This window comes from Oncorhynchus gorbuscha, linkage group LG23 (genome assembly GCF_021184085.1).
Source record: "Oncorhynchus gorbuscha isolate QuinsamMale2020 ecotype Even-year linkage group LG23, OgorEven_v1.0, whole genome shotgun sequence".
NCBI lineage: Eukaryota > Metazoa > Chordata > Actinopteri > Salmoniformes > Salmonidae > Oncorhynchus > Oncorhynchus gorbuscha.
Genome location: NC_060195.1, coordinates 17905515 through 17926146, shown reverse-complemented (window position 1 = coordinate 17926146; position 20632 = coordinate 17905515). Strand labels below are relative to the sequence as shown.

The following is a 20632-nucleotide window of genomic DNA, read 5'->3' as shown; positions in this document are numbered from 1 at the left end:
TTTAAGCCTGTAAGAAAAACATGTGTTTGTGCGATTACAGTGTGTGTGTTTCTTCTGGTAGGGTGTGTGTGTATGTGTCTGTGTGCCTGCAGGTCTTCAGGTCGTTGTAGATGGCACTTTGTTCCTTATCACAGGGCTAAATAGAGATATGCAGACAGGCATCTTTGTCAGTGTAGATGAAAGCAGTCTGTGGTTAGTCCCCAGGAGGGCTCTGCCTCCTTGGTGTGCTGATTGGGAGATTCTCCATCCATTGGTATGTAGGGCTGGATGTGGATTAAAGTTGAATGCCTGGGGGAGAGACTTACGTTGCCATACATTTATGTATACCTGTACATTCTGTGTGTTCATGCAGGTTTTCCTGTTGCTCACATTTCAGCACCTTGGCATTCAAAAAGACTCTTTGTTTATTTCATATTACCATCTGTCTACACAGCCCAAAAAGCTTTATGGTCTCATACATTTACAACTTCTCTTTACAAATATGACTTTTTAAGTGCTTTAACTGGAGAGATGGGCTGCGTCCCAAATGGCACCCTATTTCCTAAAGTAGTGCACAATAAAGGGAATGGGGACGCAACACGAGTAAAAGCAGGGATATATCTCTGAGTTTTGCCATTTTCTTGCAGTTGCAGGGATTTTAATACTATTTTCACCCACGATAAAACCTGTGTAGATGTGCTATTAATTCACCCACGATAACACCTGTGTAGATGTGCTATTAATTCACCCACGATAACACCTGTGTAGATGTGCTATTAATTCACCCACGATAACACCTGTGTAGATGTGCTATTAATTCACCCACGATAACACCTGTGTAGATGTGCTATTAATTCACCCACGATAACACCTGTGTAGATGTGCTATTAATTCACCCACGATAACACCTGTGTAGATGTGCTATTAATTCACCCATGATAACACCTGTGTAGATGTGCTATTAATTCACCCACGATAACACCTGTGTAGATGTGCTGTTAATTCACCCACGATAACACCTGTGTAGATGTGCTATTAAGCAACTGTCGGTAACTAAAGAAATGTAAATGACCATTGAAACCCTCATAAATGATATTTACAAAATGGTCCGTTTATATTCTCTCTCCCTCGCTCGCTCTCACTCTCTCTCTCCCCTCTCTCGCACTCTCTTGCTCTCTCCTCTCTCTCACTCTCTTGCTCTCTCCCCCTGCTCTCTCTCTGCACTCTATCTTGCTCTCTTCCCCTGCTCTCTCTCTGCTCTCTCTCCCCCTGCTCTCTCTCTTGCTCTCTCCCCCTGCTCTCTCTCTGCTCTCTCTCCACCTGCTCTCTCTCGATCTGCTATCTCTCTCTTGCTCTCCCTGCTCTATCCTCTCTCTCACTCTCTTGCTCTCTCCCCCTGGTCTCTCCCTGCTCTCTCCTCTCTCACTCTCTTGCTCTCTCCCCCTGCTCTCTCTCTGCTCTCTCTCCCCCTGCTCTCTCTCGATCTGCTCTCTCTCTCTTGCTCCCCATGCTCTCTTCTCCCACGTGTCGGTACCTCCATGTGTTAGTCAAGTTAGCTCTTATGAGGGCCAGATTCCAAAAGAAAGTTGAGCATCAAAATGTTGTGTTTTCTGTCTGAAACTAACCACTCTGAAACAGAGGAGTTGGCCATGGTCCTGAAACGAACCACTCTTAAACTTAGGAGTTGGCCATGGTCCTGAATCTAACCACTCAGAAACTGAGGAGTTGGCCATGGTCCTGAAACTAACCACTCTGAAACAGAGGAGTTGTCCATGGTCCTTAAACGAACCACTTTGAAACAGAGGAGTTGACAGTGGTAAACAGAGGAGTTGACAGTTGTCCTGCAACTAACCACTCTGAAGCAGAGGAGTTGGCAGTGGTAAACAGAGGAGTTGACAGTGGTCCTGAGTAGAAGCTCCCTTTTTGGTGTTCTCTGCTGTACATAGCAATCAATAGTTTGTGACTGACTGCTGGGTTTGAAACCAGGTCTTCTGAACACAATAGGACTGTATTAGCCCACTGAACAAAAGCCTAGCCACACTATCCTCCTACTCCTTAGTTTTTCGTTCAGATTTTGTGATTTATATTCATCCATTTCAGCCGTAGTAAAGTTGCTATGAATCTCCAGTTGTCATGTAGGTATCGACCCTGACATAAAGACAAGACAGGCACCATTAATAGTGTAGATCGGTGGATCAAGGCAGCATCTGTCTGTAGTAAATTGGAATTACATTTTAGTCATTTAGCAGACACTTATCCAGAGCTACTTACAGTTAGTGCATTGATCTGAAGAGAACTAGGTGGGACAACCACATATCTCAGTTATACTAAGTACATTTTTCCTGAATAAAGTAGCTATCAGTGGAGTCAGAGCTAGAAAGGGGAGGGGGAGGGGGGTCAAGTGCAAGTGCTGGTTCAGGCGAGGATGGTGATTATTTAAGGTACTGTTTGAAGAGGTAGGGTTTCAGATGTTTCCAGAAGATGGGCAGGGACTCTGCTGTTCTAGCTTCAGGGGGAAGCTGCTTTCCCATTGGGGTGCTGGGACAGAGAAGAGCTTGGACTGGGCTGAGCGGGAGCTGCTTTCCCATTGGGGTGCTGGGACAGAGAAGAGCTTGGACTGGGCTGAGCGGGAGCTGCTTTCCCATTGGGGTGCTGGGACAGAAAAGAGCTTGGACTGGGCTGAGCGGGAGCTGCTTTCCCATTGGGGTGCTGGGACAGAAAAGAGCTTGGACTGGGCTGAGCGGGAGCTGCTTTCCCATTGGGGTGCTGGGACAGAGAAGAGCTTGGACTGGGCTGAGTGGGAGCTGCCCTTCCGTAGGGGTGGGAGGGCCAAGAGACCTGAGGTGTTACAACGGAGTGCTCGGGTTGGGGTAGGGATGGGCAGTTCCTCTTGTAAGCACCATGGTCTTGTAGTAGATGTGAGCTTTGACTGGAAGCCAGTGGAGTGTGTGGAGGAGCAGGGTGACATGAGAAAACCAGGTGGGCTCCAGCGTTCTGCAGGGGTTTGATGGCACAAGCGGGGAGCCTAGCCAACCGTGAGTTGCAGATGCTGTGGCGCATGCACTCTGGGAGGGAGACACTGTGGAGTTGTCAACCATGATGGAGAGATCTTTGAGTGGGCAGACCTTCCCCGGGAGGAAGAGAAGCTCCGTCTTGTCGAAGTTGAGCTTGAGGTGGTGGACCGACATCCAACTTGAGATATCAAGTGTCACAAACCCCCTTAAAACCGCTTCTCAACCTGTCCTCTGAACCATCCAATGGAGCCAGACAACTATCACCTTTCACCATAACTCTGACTAGTTAGTCAGCCAGACATCTATCACCTTTCACCGTAACTCTGACTAGTTAGTCAGCCAGCCATCTATCACCTTTCACCATAACTCTGACTAGTTAGTCAGCCAGACATCTATCACCTTTCACCGTAACTCTGCCTAGTTAGTCAGCCAGACATCTATCACCTTTCACCATAACTCTGACTAGTTAGTCAGCCAGACATCTATCACCTTTCACCGTAACTCTGCCTAGTTAGTCAGCCAGACATCTATCACCTTTCACCATAACTCTGACTAGTTAGTCAGCCAGACATCTATCACCTTTCACCATAACTCTGACTAGTTAGTCAGCCAGACATCTATCACCTTTCACCATAACTCTGACTAGTTAGTCAGCCAGACACCTATCACCTTTCACCATAACTCTGACTAGTTAGTCAGCCAGACATCTATCACCTTTCACCATAACTCTGACTAGTTAGACAGCCAGACACCTATCACCTTTCACCATAACTCTGACTAGTTAGTCAGCCAGACATCTATCACCTTTCACCATAACTCTGACTAGTTAGTCAGCCAGACATCTATCACCTTTCACCATAACTCTGACTAGTTAGTCAGCCAGACATCTATCACCTTTCACCGTAACTCTGCCTAGTTAGTCAGCCAGACATCTATCACCTTTCACCGTAACTCTGACTAGTTAGTCAGCCAGACATCTATCACCTTTCACCGTAACTCTGCCTAGTTAGTCAGCCAGACATCTATCACCTTTCACCGTAACTCTGACTAGTTAGTCAGCCAGACATCTATCACCTTTCACCGTAACTCTGCCTAGTTAGTCAGCCAGACATCTATCACCTTTCACCATAACTCTGACTAGTTAGTCAGCCAGACATCTATCACCTTTCACCGTAACTCTGCCTAGTTAGTCAGCCAGACATCTATCACCTTTCACCGTAACTCTGACTAGTTAGTCAGCCAGACATCTATCACCTTTCACCGTAACTCTGCCTAGTTAGTCAGCCAGACATCTATCACCTTTCACCATAACTCTGACTAGTTAGTCAGCCAGACATCTATCACCTTTCACCGTAACTCTGCCTAGTTAGTCAGCCAGACACCTATCACCTTTCACCATAACTCTGACTAGTTAGTCAGCCAGACATCTATCACCTTTCACCATAACTCTGCCTAGTTAGTCAGCCAGACATCTATCACCTTTCACCATAACTCTGACTAGTTAGTCAGCCAGACATCTATCACCTTTCACCATAACTCTGACTAGTTAGTCAGCCAGACATCTATCACCTTTCACCATAACTCTGCCTAGTTAGACAGCCAGACATCTATCACCTTTCACCATAACTCTGACTAGTTAGTCAGCCAGACATCTATCACCTTTCACCATAACTCTGACTAGTTAGTCAGCCAGACATCTATCACCTTTCACCGTAACTCTGACTAGTTAGACAGCCAGACATCTATCACCTTTCACCGTAACTCTGACTAGTTAGACAGCCAGACATCTATCACCTTTCACCATAACTCTGACTAGTTAGTCAGCCAGACATCTATCACCTTTCACCATAACTCTGACTAGTTAGACACACCAACAACCCTGCTGCAAATATGGCACGTGAAATATGTAAAGAGGGTCATATGTATGTATCAGACATTCTCACCAAGAACAGAGGTTGCATACAAAAATGCAATTTCTGATTATTCTCTCTAGTGTAGTTGTGATTGGCTGGGTGGAATATTAGCTTAGCTTATAATGTAATTGGTGTAATTCAGTATTTGCTTCAGTAATGGCCGCCGCTCTGCTGCATGTAAAAGATTTGTTTACCTCCTGGAACAACTGTCTCTCCCCTCCCAGGAGGATTCTGATTAGTCTAACATGATACTGTGTGTTTGTGTGTGGCTCCCACACTCTTTATCTGCAGCCATGATCGATGCATTCCCTAATCGCGTCATATTTCCTGTCCCTGTGTGTTCTCCCATGATGCTCCCTAGCCTGTTCTCCCATGATGCTCCCTAGCCTGTTCCCCCATGATGCTCCCTAGCCTGTTCTCCCACTATGCTCCCTAGCCTGTTCTCCCATGATGCTCCCTAGCCTGTTCTCCAATGATGCTCCCTAGCCTGTTCCCCCACGATGCTCCCTAGCCTGTTCTCCCATGATGCTCCCTAGCCTGTTCTCCAATGATGCTCCCTAGCCTGTTCCCCCACGATGCTCCCTAGCCTGTTCTCCCATGATGCTCCCTAGCCTGTTCTCCAATGATGCTCCCTAGCCTGTTCCCCCACGATGCTCCCTAGCCTGTTCCCCCATGATGCTCCCTAGCCTGTTCCCCCATGATGCTCCCTAGCCTGTTCCCCCATGATGCTCCCTAGCCTGTTCTCCCATGATGCTCCCTAGCCTGTTCCCCCATGATGCTCCCTAGCCTGTTCCCCCATGATGCTCCCTAACCTGTTCCCCCATGATGCTCCCTAGCCTGTTCCCCCATGATGCTCCCTAGCCTGTTCTCCCATGATGCTCCCTAGCCTGTTCCCCCATGATGCTCCCTAGCCTGTTCTCCCATGATGCTCCCTAGCCTGTTCTCCCATGATGCTCCCTAGCCTGTTCTCCCATGATGCTCCCTAGCCTGTTCCCCCATGATGCTCCCTAGCCTGTTCTCCCATGATGCTCCCTAGCCTGTTCTCCCATGATGCTCCCTAGCCTGTTCTCCCATGATGCTCCCTAGCCTGTTCCCCCATGATGCTCCCTAGCCTGTTCTCCCATGATGCTCCCTAGCCTGTTCTCCCATGATGCTCCCTAGCCTGTTCCCCCATGATGCTCCCTAGCCTGTTCTTCCATGATGCTCCCTAGTCTGTTCTCCCATGATGCTCCCTAGCCTGTTCCCCCATGATGCTCCCTAGCCTGTTCCCCCATGATGCTCCCTAGCCTGTTCCCCCATGATGCTTTAGATGCTTTTAGCCTATGGGGACAGCTTAATGGTGTGGCCTGGGTGTAATTGGTGCCTCTGAGGGTCTGTGTGCATTTGCATGGATGTCTGGGTGTGTGCGTGTGTGTGCAGGGCCAGCCTTAGCCTTGAGCCTTGAGCTTTGGTTGTGGGGCCCCCACCTCGGGGCAAAACATTTAGTGGCTCTTGACGATGGAGTGAAAAGTTTACCTTTCATTTCCTGCAATTCTACACATTTTGCCATGGGCCGTAGAGAAAATGTTGCATATTTATAACACATTTCATGCAATTCTACTAATTTTGCTATTGTTTTAGTTTTACAGATCATTTTCTGCAATTCTACACATTTCTTAATGACTTATGCCATGTTAATATGATATCTGAGTGAGAATTACGAACAACATCAATAGGGACCCTCTGGATGTCAGGGTCCCTGGGCATGTGTACTGCGTGCCCGGTTAGTATTCGGCATGATTACTATAAGTTTAGATAGCTGGCTAGACTAATTGACTAATCTAATACATGTTAGCTGACATGGCTAATTGAGTGACTGTCAGTGACTGACATAAAAAGAGAAAAACTGCTGATGCACAAACACATTTTGAAATTGTACCTGGTGTATTCTACAATTCTAACTTTCAATAGTAAGCTGAGACCCCGTCTGAGTTCCTAAAACAATAAAAGCTTATGCCTGGGGCCGGCCCTGTGTGTGTGTGGTGTGTGTGTGTGTGTGTGTGTGTGTGTGTGTGTGTGTGTGTGTGTGTGTGTGTGTGTGTGTGTGTGTGTGTGTGTGTGTGTGTGTGTGTGTGTGTGTGTGTGTGTGTGTGTGTGTGTGCACATGTCTGTGAGTGTGTGTTTGTGTGTGTGTGTGGAGGGATTATTCAGAGGAGCAACGAGTGCTGTAACATCATACCTGTACATGGCATCCCAGTCATCATAATGAACTATCCCTCTGGAGACGGTACTCATATATTACATTGCTGTGCTGTCAGAAAGTCGTATGATGGATAGTCCTACTGTATGTTAGCATGACAGATGTATTACTAATGGATAGTCCTACTGTATGTTAGCATGACAGATGTGTTACTGATGGATAGTCCTACTGTATGTTAGCATGACAGATGTATTACTGATGGATAGTCCTACTGTATGTTAGCATGACAGATGTATTACTGATGGATAGTCCTACTGTATGTTAGCATGACAGATGTATTACTGATGGATAGTCCTACTGTATGTTAGCATGACAGATGTGTTACTGATGGATAGTCCTACTGTATGTTAGCATGACAGATGTGTTACTGATGGATAGTCCTACTGTATGTTAGCATGACAGATGTATTACTGATGGATAGTCCTACTGTATGTTAGCATGACAGATGTGTTACTGATGGATAGTCCTACTGTATGTTAGCATGACAGATGTGTTACTGATGGATAGTCCTACTGTATGTTAGCATGACAGATGTGTTACTGATGGATAGTCCTACTGTATGTTAGCATGACAGATGTATTACTGATGGATAGTCCTACTGTATGTTAGCATGACAGATGTGTTACTGATGGATAGTCCTACTGTATGTTAGCATGACAGATGTGTTACTGATGGATAGTCCTACTGTATGTTAGCATGACAGATGTGTTACTGATGGATAATCCTACTGTATGTTAGCATGACAGATGTGTTACTGATGGATAGTCCTACTGTATGTTAGCATGACAGATGTGTTACTGATGGATAGTCCTACTGTATGTTAGCATGACAGATGTGTTACTGATGGATATGTAACAGCGTTCGTCTGTTGAAGGAGAAGCGGACCAAAATGCAGCGTGGTGGTTACTCATGTTCTTTAATGAAGAATAGCGATACATGAAATAACTTAGAAATATTACAAAACAACAAACGGAACGTGAAAACCTATACAGCCTGTCTGGTGAATAACTAACACAGAGACAGGAACAATCACCCACAAAATACACAGTGAAATCCAGGCTACCTAAATATGGTTCCCAATCAGAGACAACGAGAATCACCTGACTCTGATTGAGAACCGCCTCAGGCAGCCAAGCCTATGCTAGACACACCCCTCATCAGCCACAATCCCAATGCCTACAAAAAAAAAACGACAACACAATAAACCCCTGTCACACCCTGGCCTGAACAAATAATTAAAGAAAACACAAAATACTAAGACCAAGGCGTGACAGGATAGTCCTACTAACATGACAGATGTATTACTGATGGATAATCCTACTGTATGTTCGCATGACAGATGTGTTACTGATGGATAGTCCTACTGTATGTTAGCATGACAGATGTATTACTGATGGATAGTCCTACTGTATGTTAGCATGACAGATGTATTACTGATGGATAGTCCTACTGTATGTTAGCATGACAGATGTATTACTGATGGATAGTCCTACTGTATGTTAGCATGACAGATGTGTTACTGATGGATAGTCCTACTGTATGTTAGCATGACAGATGTATTACTGATGGATAGTCCTACTGTATGTTAGCATGACAGATATATTACTGATGGATAGTCCTACTGTATGTTAGCATGCCAGATGTATTACTGATGGATAGTCCTACTGTATGTTAGCATGACAGATGTATTACTGATGGATAGTCCTACTGTATGTTAGCATGACAGATATATTACTGATGGATAGTCCTACTGTATGTTAGCATGACAGATGTATCATTGATGGATAGTCCTACTGTATGTTAGCATGACAGATGTATTACTGATGGATAGTCCTACTGTATGTTAGCATGACAGATGTATTACTGATGGATAGTCCTACTGTATGTTAGCATGACAGATGTATTACTGATGGATAGTCCTACTGTATGTTAGCATGACAGATGTATCATTGATGGATAGTCCTACTGTATGTTAGCATGACAGATGTATTACTGATGGATAGTCCTACTGTATGTTAGCATGACAGATGTATCATTGATGGATAGTCCTACTGTATGTTAGCATGACAGATGTATTACTGATGGATAGTCCTACTGTATGTTAGCATGACAGATGTATTACTGATGGATAGTCCTACTGTATGTTAGCATGACAGATGTATTACTGATGGATAGTCCTACTGTATGTTAGCATGACAGATGTGTTACTGATGGATAGTCCTACTGTATGTTAGCATGACAGATGTGTTACTGATGGATAATCCTACCGTATGTTAGCATGACAGATGTATTACTGATGGATAGTCCTACTGTATGTTAGCATGGCAGATGTATTACTAATGGATAGTCCTACTGTATGTTAGCATGACAGATGTATTACTGATGGATAGTCCTACTGTATGTTAGCATGACAGATGTATTACTGATGGATAGTCCTACTGTATGTTAGCATGACAGATGTGTTACTGATGGATAGTCCTACTGTATGTTAGCATGACAGATGTGTTACTGATGGATAGTCCTACTGTATGTTAGCATGACAGATGTATTACTGATGGATAGTCCTACTGTATGTTAGCATGACAGATGTGTTACTGATGGATAGTCCTACTGTATGTTAGCATGACAGATGTGTTACTGATGGATATGTAACAGCGTTCGTCTGTTGAAGGAGAAGCGGACCAAAATGCAGCGTGGTGGTTACTCATGTTCTTTAATGAAGAATAGCGATACATGAAATAACTTAGAAATATTACAAAACAACAAACAGAACGTGAAAACCTATACAGCCTGTCTGGTGAATAACTAACACAGAGACAGGAACAATCACCCACAAAATACACAGTGAAATCCAGGCTACCTAAATATGGTTCCCAATCAGAGACAACGAGAATCACCTGACTCTGATTGAGAACCGCCTCAGGCAGCCAAGCCTATGCTAGACACACCCCTCATCAGCCACAATCCCAATGCCTACAAAAAAAAAAAAAAAAGACAACACAATAAACCCCTGTCACACCCTGGCCTGAACAAATAATTAAAGAAAACACAAAATACTAAGACCAAGGCGTGACAGGATAGTCCTACTAATATGACAGATGTGTTACTGATGGATAGTCCTACTGTATGTTCGCATGACAGATGTGTTACTGATGGATAGTCCTACTGTATGTTAGCATGACAGATGTGTTACTGATGGATAGTCCTACTGTATGTTCGCATGACAGATGTATTACTGATGGATAGTCCTACTGTATGTTAGCATGACAGATGTATTATTGATGGATAGTTCTACTGTATGTTCGCATGACAGATGTATTACTGATGGATAATCCTACTGTATGTTAGCATGACAGATGTATTACTGATGGATAGTCCTACTGTATGTTCGCATGACAGATGTATTACTGATGGATAATCCTACTGTATGTTAGCATGACAGATGTATTACTGATGGATAATCCTACTGTATGTTCGCATGACATATGTATTATTGATGGATAGTCCTACTGTATGTTCGCATGACAGATGTGTTACTGATGGATAGTACCATCCAGAGCATTTTGGGAATATGATTTTGGAACACAGCCATAGTTCACCTCTAACCCCTGACCTCTGACTTTTGACCCGACTTGTAGGCCTGTCTGTGCTGCAGAAGGTCCTGGACACGGCTGCTGAGCGGAGCTGGCTGGTGACGTCTGTCAACGTAGAGACCATGACGGAGGCCTCATTCCTCAAGGTGTTTCAAGACCTGGACAAGAGGAAGGAGGGACAGATCATCATTGACTGTGAGACCGAAAGACTCACCTCCATCCTCAAAAAGGTAACAAGAGAATGATAGACCCACCTCATCCTCAAAACGATAACGAGAGACTGAGAGACTCACCTCATCCTCAAAAAGGTAATGAGAGACTGAGAGACTCACCTCATCCTCAAAAATGTAACGAGAGACTGAGAGACTCACCTCATCCTCAAAAAGGTAATGAGAGACTCACCTCATCCTCAAAACGATAAAGAGAGACTGAGAGACTCACCTCATCCTCAAAAAGGTAATGAGAGACTCACCTCATCCTTAAAACGATAACGAGAGACTGAGAGACTCACCTCATCCTCAAAAAGGGAACGAGAGACTGAGAGACTCACCTCATCCTCAAAAAGGGAACGAGAGACTGAGAGACTCACCTCATCCTCAAAAAGGTAATGAGAGGCTGAGAGATTGAGCCAGTCATCTCCATCGCTAGTATTGGGCTAGTAATGGGCTAGTAATGGGCTAGTAATGGGCTAGTATTGGGCTAGAAATGGGCTAGTAATGGGCTAGTAATGGACTAGTAATGGGCTAGTAATGGGCTAGTATTGGGCTAGTAATGGTCTAGTAATGGGCTAGTAATGGGCTAGTAATGGGCTAGTATTGGGCTAGAAATGGGTTAGAAATGGGCTAGTAATGGCAAAAAGGGCAAGCAGTGGTCCATGAACTTTGACAGATCTGGGTCAGCCAGAACTTTGATCAGCCAGAACTGGATTCACATAAAAATGCTGTGCGAATTAAAAAAGTGGGCCTGATATGTGCCATCGTAATTTTGCTTTCTGTGAATTAAAATAAATCCAGACATTTAAAAAAGCATTGCTCTGTTGCACGTGTGACATAATTTTAATAAATACCACATAGCCAGCAAAAGAGGGGAGAAAGAAAGACAGAGAGTAATAACAAGAGATAGAAGAGAAGGTAAAAGAGGCAGGTTGATGTTTATTGTCAAGAATCTTCCGCTTGATAGGCCAGCAGTAAAGTCAAAATGGGCTATATCATAAAAATGTGTAAAAACAAAAATGACCTTTTTGGTTGTTATTTAAGGTTAAGGTTAGGCATTAGGGTTAGGAGTGTGGTTCAGGTTAGGGTTAAGGTAAGGGTTAGGTTAGGGTTTCAGACTTTATGACTTTATGGTTGTGCCAGAGTGACTACTTTGTAGAGCTGCCTCCAGGGCATGATTCCTGACAATAAAGGCCAACCTGTGGAAGAGATGATCCTCCCAGGCAGTGGTCCGGTGTAGTTTATTAGTCTCAGTGTATTATAGACAGGAGATATAGATACGGTTAGGTTGACATTTGGAGCTGAAGAGAAACACTTACTCTCCACGCTACTGCTGCCTGGGAAGGGTGTATCCTGGCATAGCAATTAATGACACACACACACACACACACACACACACACACACACACACACACACACACACACACACACACACACACACACACACACACACACACACACACACACACACACACACACACACACACACACACACACACACACATGCGCACACACACACACATGCGCACACACACACACACAACACACACACACACACACACACACACACACACACACACACACACACACACACACACACACACACACACACACACACACACACACACACACACACACACACACACACACACACACACACACACACACACACACACACACACACACACACACACACACACACAGGGAAGCCCTTAATGATACTTATGCACACGCACACACACACACAGGGATGCCCTTAATGATACATGCACACACACAAACACACACGCACCACTACCCCACTCACTCCCCCATACTTATGCATCCTTCCCCCTCCCACACACAGATACACACAGAAAGAACAGAGACGTCTATCCCCTCTCTCTCCTCCAACGCTTGGCTCTAGCTGTGTGAAGGCAGTGTCTGATGTGTGAGTGTGTGTGAGTGTTATTGATGACCTGGTGTCCACACTTAAGGTAGTTGCATCAATTCTCACCAGTTTACAGCAGCTGAGCCACCGCAGTTCTCCGCTCAGACAGACTCCATCCATCACAGAGGTCTGCACCCTGCTCTATAGCGGCCTGTTTGTTATACACACACACAGGGACCCACACGTGCACACACAGACACATACACGTATGCAGGCACCCAAATGTTAGCATGAACATATCATTCCAAAATCATGCGTGTTAATATGGAGTTGGTCCCCCCTTCGCTGCTATAACAGCCTCCACTCTTCTGGGAAGACTTTCCACTAGATGTTGGAACATTGCTGCGGGGACTTGCTTCCATTCAGCCACAAGCATTAGTGAGGTCGGCACTGATGTTGGGCGATTATGCCTGGCTCGATGTTGAGCGATTAGGCCTGGCTCGATGTTGGGCGATAGGCCTGGCTCGATGTTGGGCGATTAGGCCTGGCTCGATGTTGGGCGATTAGGCCTGGCTCGATGTTGGGCGATTAGGCCTGGCTCGATGTTGGGCGATTATGCCTGGCTCGATGTTGGGCGATTATGCCTGGCTCGATGTTGGGCGATTATGCCTGGCTCGATATTGGGCGATTATGCCTGGCTCGATGTTGGGCGATTAGGCCTGGCTCGATGTTGGGCGATTAGGCCTGGCTCGATGTTGGGCGATTAGGCCTGGCTCGATGTTGGGCAATTAGGCCTGGCTCGATGTATTAGGCCTGGCTCGATGTTGGGCGATTAGGCCTGGCTCGATGTTGGGAGATTATGCCTGGCTCGATGTTGGGCGAATAAGCCTGGCTCGATGTTGGGCGATTAGGCCTGGCTCGATGTTGGGCGAATAAGCCTGGCTCGATGTTGGGCGATTAGGCCTCGCTCAATGTTGGGCGATTAGGCCTAGCTCGATGTTGGGCGATTAGGCCTGGCTCGATGTTGGACGATTAGGCCTGGCTCGATGTTGGGCGATTAGGCATGGCTCGATGTTGGGCGATTAGGCCTGGCTCGATGTTGGGCGATTAGGCCTGGCTCGATGTTGGGCGATTAGGCCTGGCTCGATGTTGGCGTTTCAGTTCATCCCGAAGATGTTCGAGTTGTAATGCAGTCAAGTTCTTCCACACCGATCTCGACAAACCATTTCTTTATGGACCTCGCTTTGTCCACAGGGGCATTGTCATGCTGAAACAGGAAAGGGTCTTCCCCAAACTGTTGCCACAAAGTTGGAAGCACAGAATCATCTTGAATGTCATGGTATGCTGTAGTATTAAGATTTCCCTTTACTGGAACTAGCATGAACCATGAAAAACAGCCCCAGACCGTTGTTCCTTCTTCAACAAACTTTACAGTTGGCCCTATGCATTGGGGCAGGTAGCGTTCTCCTGTTATCCACCAAACCCAGACTTGTCCGTCAGACTGCGAGATAGTGTAGCATGATTCATCACGACAGAGAACGTGTTTCCACTGCTCCAGTGGCGGAAAACATTACACCACTCCAGCCGACACTTGGCATTGACATGGTGATCTTAGACTTGTGAGTGGCTGCTCGGCCACAGAAACCCATTTCATGAAGCTCCCGACAAACAGTTATTGTGCTGATGTTGCTCCCCAGTGTCTTGGGTATCAGTGTCTCCAGGCCTCGTGCCTCTCCATCATCTTTCCCCAGTCTTGGGTATCAGTGTGTCCAGGCCTCGTGCCTCTCCATCATCTTTCCCCAGTCTTGGGTATCAGTATCTCTAGGCCTCATGCCTCTCCATCATCTTCCCCCAGTCTTGGGTATCAGCGTCTCTAGGCCTCGTGCCTCTCCATCATCTTTCCCCAGTCTTGGGTATCAGTGTCTCTAGGCCTCGTGCCTCTCCATCATCTTCCCCCAGTCTTGGGTATCAGTGTCTCTAGGCCTCGTGCCTCTCCATCATCTTTCCCCAGTCTTGGGTATCAGTGTCTCTAGGCCTCGTGCCTCTCCATCATCTTTCCCCAGTCTTGGGTATCAGTGTCTCTAGGCCTCGTGCCTCTCCATCATCTTTCCCCAGTCTTGGGTATCAGTGTCTCTAGGCCTCGTGCCTCTCCATCATCTTCCCCCAGTCTTGGGTATCAGTGTCTCTAGGCCTCGTGCCTCTCCATCATCTTTCCCCAGTCTTGGGTATCAGTGTCTCTAGGCCTCGTGCCTCTCCATCATCTTCCCCCAGTCTTGGGTATCAGTGTCTCAAGGCCTCGTGCCTCTCCATCATCTTTCCCCAGTCTTGGGTATCAGTGTCTCTAGGCCTCGTGCCTCTCCATCATCTTCCCCCAGTCTTGGGTATCAGTGTCTCTAGGCCTCGTGCCTCTCCATCATCTTCCCCCAGTCTTGGGTATCAGTGTCTCTAGGCCTCGTGCCTCTTCATCATCTTTCCCCAGTCTTGGGTATCAGTGTCTCTAGGCCTCGTGCCTCTCCATCATCTTTCCCCAGTCTTGGGTATCAGCGTCTCTAGGCCTCGTGCCTCTCCATCATCTTTCCCCAGTCTTGGGTATCAGTGTCTCTAGGCCTCGTGCCTCTCCATCATCTTCCCCCAGTCTTGGGTATCAGTGTCTCTAGGCCTCGTGCCTCTCCATCATCTTTCCCCAGTCTTGGGTATCAGTGTCTCTAGGCCTCGTGCCTCTCCATCATCTTTCCCCAGTCTTGGGTATCAGTGTCTCTAGGCCTCGTGCCTCTCCATCATCTTTCCCCAGTCTTGGGTATCAGTGTCTCTAGGCCTCGTGCCTCTCCATCATCTTCCCCCAGTCTTGGGTATCAGTGTCTCTAGGCCTCGTGCCTCTCCATCATCTTCCCCCAGTCTTGGGTATCAGTGTCTCTAGGCCTCGTGCCTCTCCATCATCTTTCCCCAGTCTTGGGTATCAGTGTCTCTAGGCCTCGTGCCTCTCCATCATCTTCCCCCAGTCTTGGGTATCAGTGTCTCTAGGCCTCGTGCCTCTCCATCATCTTCCCCCAGTCTTGGGTATCAGTGTCTCTAGGCCTCGTGCCTCTTCATCATCTTTCCCCAGTCTTGGGTATCAGTGTCTCTAGGCCTCGTGCCTCTCCATCATCTTTCCCCAGTCTTGGGTATCAGTGTCTCTAGGCCTCGTGCCTCTCCATCATCTTTCCCCAGTCTTGGGTATCAGTGTCTCTAGGCCTCGTGCCTCTCCATCATCTTTCCCCAGTCTTGGGTATCGGTATCTCTAGGCCTCGTGCCTCTCCATCAACTTTCCCCAGTCTTGGGTATCAGTATCGCTAGGTCTCGTGCCTCTCCATCATCTTCCCCCAGTCTTGGGTATCAGTGTCTCTAGGCCTCGTGCCTCTCCATCATCTTCCCCCAGTCTTGGGTATCAGTGTCTCTAGGCCTCGTGCCTCTCCATCATCTTTCCCCAGTCTTGGGTATCAGTGTCTCTAGGCCTCGTGCCTCTCCATAATTTTTCCCCAGTCTTGGGTATCAGTGTCTCTAGGCCTCGTGCCTTTCCTTGCCGGAGGCTACATTGCGCTGCAGGACATGCCTTGTGCTAGGGTCACCCTTAATATCTAATGCAACTGTCTGCCATGCCTTCCAGCCTGATACACACACACACACACACACACACACACACACACACACACACACACACACACACACACACACACACACACACACACACACACACACACACACACACACACACACACACACACACACACACACACACACACACACACACACACACACACACACACACACACACACACTAACAGGATATGAACGTGTGGGAGACTCTCAGAGGAAGAAAATATGTTGGGAATGTGTGAGGTCATGTAAATTCCATGATCAGTTACAGAACCCACACTCTATATGTCAGTTACAGAACCCACACTCTATATGTCAGTTACAGAACCCACACTCTATATGTCAGTTACAGAACCCACACTCTATATGTCAGTTACAGAACCCACACTCTATATGTCAGTTACAGAACCCCCACTCTGTCAGTTACAGAACCCACACTCTATATGTCAGTTACAGAACCCCCACTCTATATGTCAGTTACATAACCCCCACTCTATATGTCAGTTACAGAACCCCCACTCTATATGTCAGTTACAGAACCCCCACTCTATATGTCAGTTACAGAACCCCCACTCTATATGTCAGTTACAGAACCCACACTCTATATGTCAGTTACAGAACCCCCACTCTGTCAGTTACAGAACCCACACTCTGTATGTCAGTTACAGAACCCACACTCTATATGTCAGTTACAGAACCCACACTCTATATGTCAGTTACAGAACCCACACTCTATATGTCAGTTACAGAACCCACACTCTATATGTCAGTTACAGAACCCACACTCTATATGTCAGTTACAGAACCCACACTCTATATGTCAGTTACAGAACCCACACTCTATCTTTCAGTTACAGAACCCACACTCTATATGTCAGTTACAGAACCCCCACTCTATATGTCAGTTACAGAACCCACACTCTATATGTCAGTTACAGAACCCACACTCTAAATGTCAGTTACAGAACCCACACTCTATATGTCAGTTACAGAACCCACACTCTATATGTCAGTTACAGAACCCACACTCTGTCAGTTACAGAACCCACACTCTATATGTCAGTTACAGAACCCACACTCTATATGTCAGTTACAGAACCCCCACTCTGTCAGTTACAGAACCCACACTCTATATGTCAGTTACAGAACCCACACTCTATATGTCAGTTACAGAACCCACACTCTATATGTCAGTTACAGAACCCACACTCTATATGTCAGTTACAGAATCCACACTCTATATGTCAGTTACAGAACCCCCACTCTGTCAGTTACAGAACCCACACGCTATATGTCAGTTACAGAACCCACACTCTATATGTCAGTTACAGAACCCCCACTCTATATGTCAGTTACAGAACCCACACTCTATATGTCAGTTACAGAACCCACACTCTATATGTCAGTTACAGAACCCACACTCTATATGTCAGTAACAGAACCCTCACTCTATATGTCAGTTACAGAACCCGCACTCTATATGTCAGTTACAGAACCCACACTCTATATGTCAGTTACAGAACCCACACTCTATATGTCAGTTACAGAACCCCCACTCTGTCAGTTACAGAACCCACACTCTATATGTCAGGTACAGAACCCACACTCTATATGTCAGTTACAGAACCCACACTCTATATGTCAGTTACAGAACCCCCACTCTGTCAGTTACAGAACCCACACTCTATATGTCAGTTACAGAACCCACACTCTATATGTCAGTTACAGAACCCACACTCTATATGTCAGTTACAGAACCCACACTCTATATGTCAGTTACAGAACCCCCACTCTGTCAGTTACAGAACCCCCACTCTATATGTCAGTTACAGAACCCCCACTCTATATGTCAGTTACAGAACCCCCACTCTATATGTCAGTTACAGAACCCACACTCTATATGTCAGTTACAGAACCCACACTCTATATGTCAGTTACAGAACCCACACTCTATATGTCAGTTACAGAACCCACACTCTATATGTCAGTTACAGAACCCACACTCTATATGTCAGTTACAGAACCCACACTCTATATGTCAGTTACAGAACCCACACTCTGTCAGTTACAGAACCCACACTCTATATGTCAGTTACAGAACCCCCACTCTATATGTCAGTTACAGAACCCACACTCTATATGTCAGTTACAGAACCCACACTCTATATGTCAGTTACAGAACCCACACTCTATATGTCAGTTACAGAACCCACACTCTATATGTCAGTTACAGAACCCACACTCTATATGTCAGTTACAGAACCCACACTCTATATGTCAGTTACAGAACCCACACTCTATATGTCAGTTACAGAACCCCCACTCTGTCAGTTACAGAACCCACACTCTATATGTCAGTTACAGAACCCCCACTCTATATGTCAGTTACATAACCCCCACTCTATATGTCAGTTACAGAACCCCCACTCTATATGTCAGTTACAGAACCCCCACTCTATATGTCAGTTACAGAACCCCCACTCTATATGTCAGTTACAGAACCCACACTCTATATGTCAGTTACAGAACCCACACTCTGTATGTCAGTTACAGAACCCACACTCTGTATGTCAGTTACAGAACCCACACTCTATATGTCAGTTACAGAACCCACACTCTATATGTCAGTTACAGAACCCACACTCTATATGTCAGTTACAGAACCCACACTCTATATGTCAGTTACAGAATCCACACTCTATATGTCAGTTACAGAACCCACACTCTATATGTCAGTTACAGAACCCACACTCTATATGTCAGTTACAGAACCCACACTCTATATGTCAGTTACAGAACCCCCACTCTGTCAGTTACAGAACCCCCACTCTATATGTCAGTTACAGAACCCACACTCTATATGTCAGTTACAGAACCCACACTCTATATGTCATTTACAGAACCCACACTCTATATGTCAGTTACAGAACCCACACTCTATATGTCAGTTACAGAACCCACACTCTGTCAGTTACAGAACCCACACTCTATATGTCAGTTACAGAACCCACGCTCTATATGTCAGTTACAGAACCCACACTCTATATGTCAGTTACAGAACCCCCACTCTGTCAGTTACAGAACCCACACTCTATATGTCAGTTACAGAACCCACACTCTATATGTCAGTTACAGAACCCACACTCTATATGTCAGTTACAGAACCCACACTCTATATGTCAGATACAGAACCCACACTCTATATGTCAGTTACAGAACCCCCACTCTGTCAGTTACAGAACCCACACGCTATATGTCAGTTACAGAACCCACACTCTATATGTCAGTTACAGAACCCCCACTCTATATGTCAGTTACAGAACCCACACTCTATATGTCAGTTACAGAACCCACAATCTATATGTCAGTTACAGAACCCACACTCTATATGTCAGTAACAGAACCCTCACTCTATATGTCAGTTACAGAACCCGCACTCTATATGTCAGTTACAGAACCCACACTCTATATGTCAGTTACAGAACCCACACTCTATATGTCAGTTACAGAACACCCACTCTGTCAGTTACAGAACCCCCACTCTATATGTCAGGTACAGAACCCACACTCTATATGTCAGTTACAGAACCCACACTCTATATGTCAGTTACAGAACCCCCACTCTGTCAGTTACAGAACCCACACTCTATATGTCAGTTACAGAACCCACACTCTATATGTCAGTTACAGAACCCACACTCTATATGTCAGTTACAGAACCCACACTCTATATGTCAGTTAGTTACAGAACCCCACTCTATATGTCAGTTACAGAACCCCCACTCTATATGTCAGTTACAGAACCCCCACTCTATATGTCAGTTACAGAACCCACACTCTATATGTCAGTTACAGAACCCACACTCTATATGTCAGTTACAGAACCCACACTCTATATGTCAGTTACAGAACCCACACTCTATATGTCAGTTACAGAACCCATACTCTATATGTCAGTTACAGAACCCACACTCTATATGTCAGTTACAGAACCCACACTCTATATGTCAGTTACAGAACCCCCACTCTATATGTCAGTTACAGAACCCCCACTCTGTCAGTTACAGAACCCACACTCTATATGTCAGTTACAGAACCCCCACTCTATATGTCAGTTACAGAACCCCCACTCTATATGTCAGTTACAGAACCCACACTCTATATGTCAGTTACAGAACC

The 20632-nt window shown here is 45.8% G+C and overlaps 1 protein-coding gene across 4 annotated transcripts in view; it reads left to right on the top strand.

The window, feature by feature from the left end:
* Positions 1–20632, top strand: part of LOC124011079 (glutamate receptor 1-like) — a 212587-nt gene that overhangs the window by 58693 nt on the left and 133262 nt on the right. For all 4 annotated transcript variants that reach the window (XM_046324069.1, XM_046324066.1, XM_046324067.1 and 1 more), the window contains exon 4: positions 10784–10968. In XM_046324069.1, the coding sequence (XP_046180025.1) occupies positions 10784–10968 (185 nt within the window). The remainder of the gene's footprint in view (positions 1–10783; positions 10969–20632) is intronic.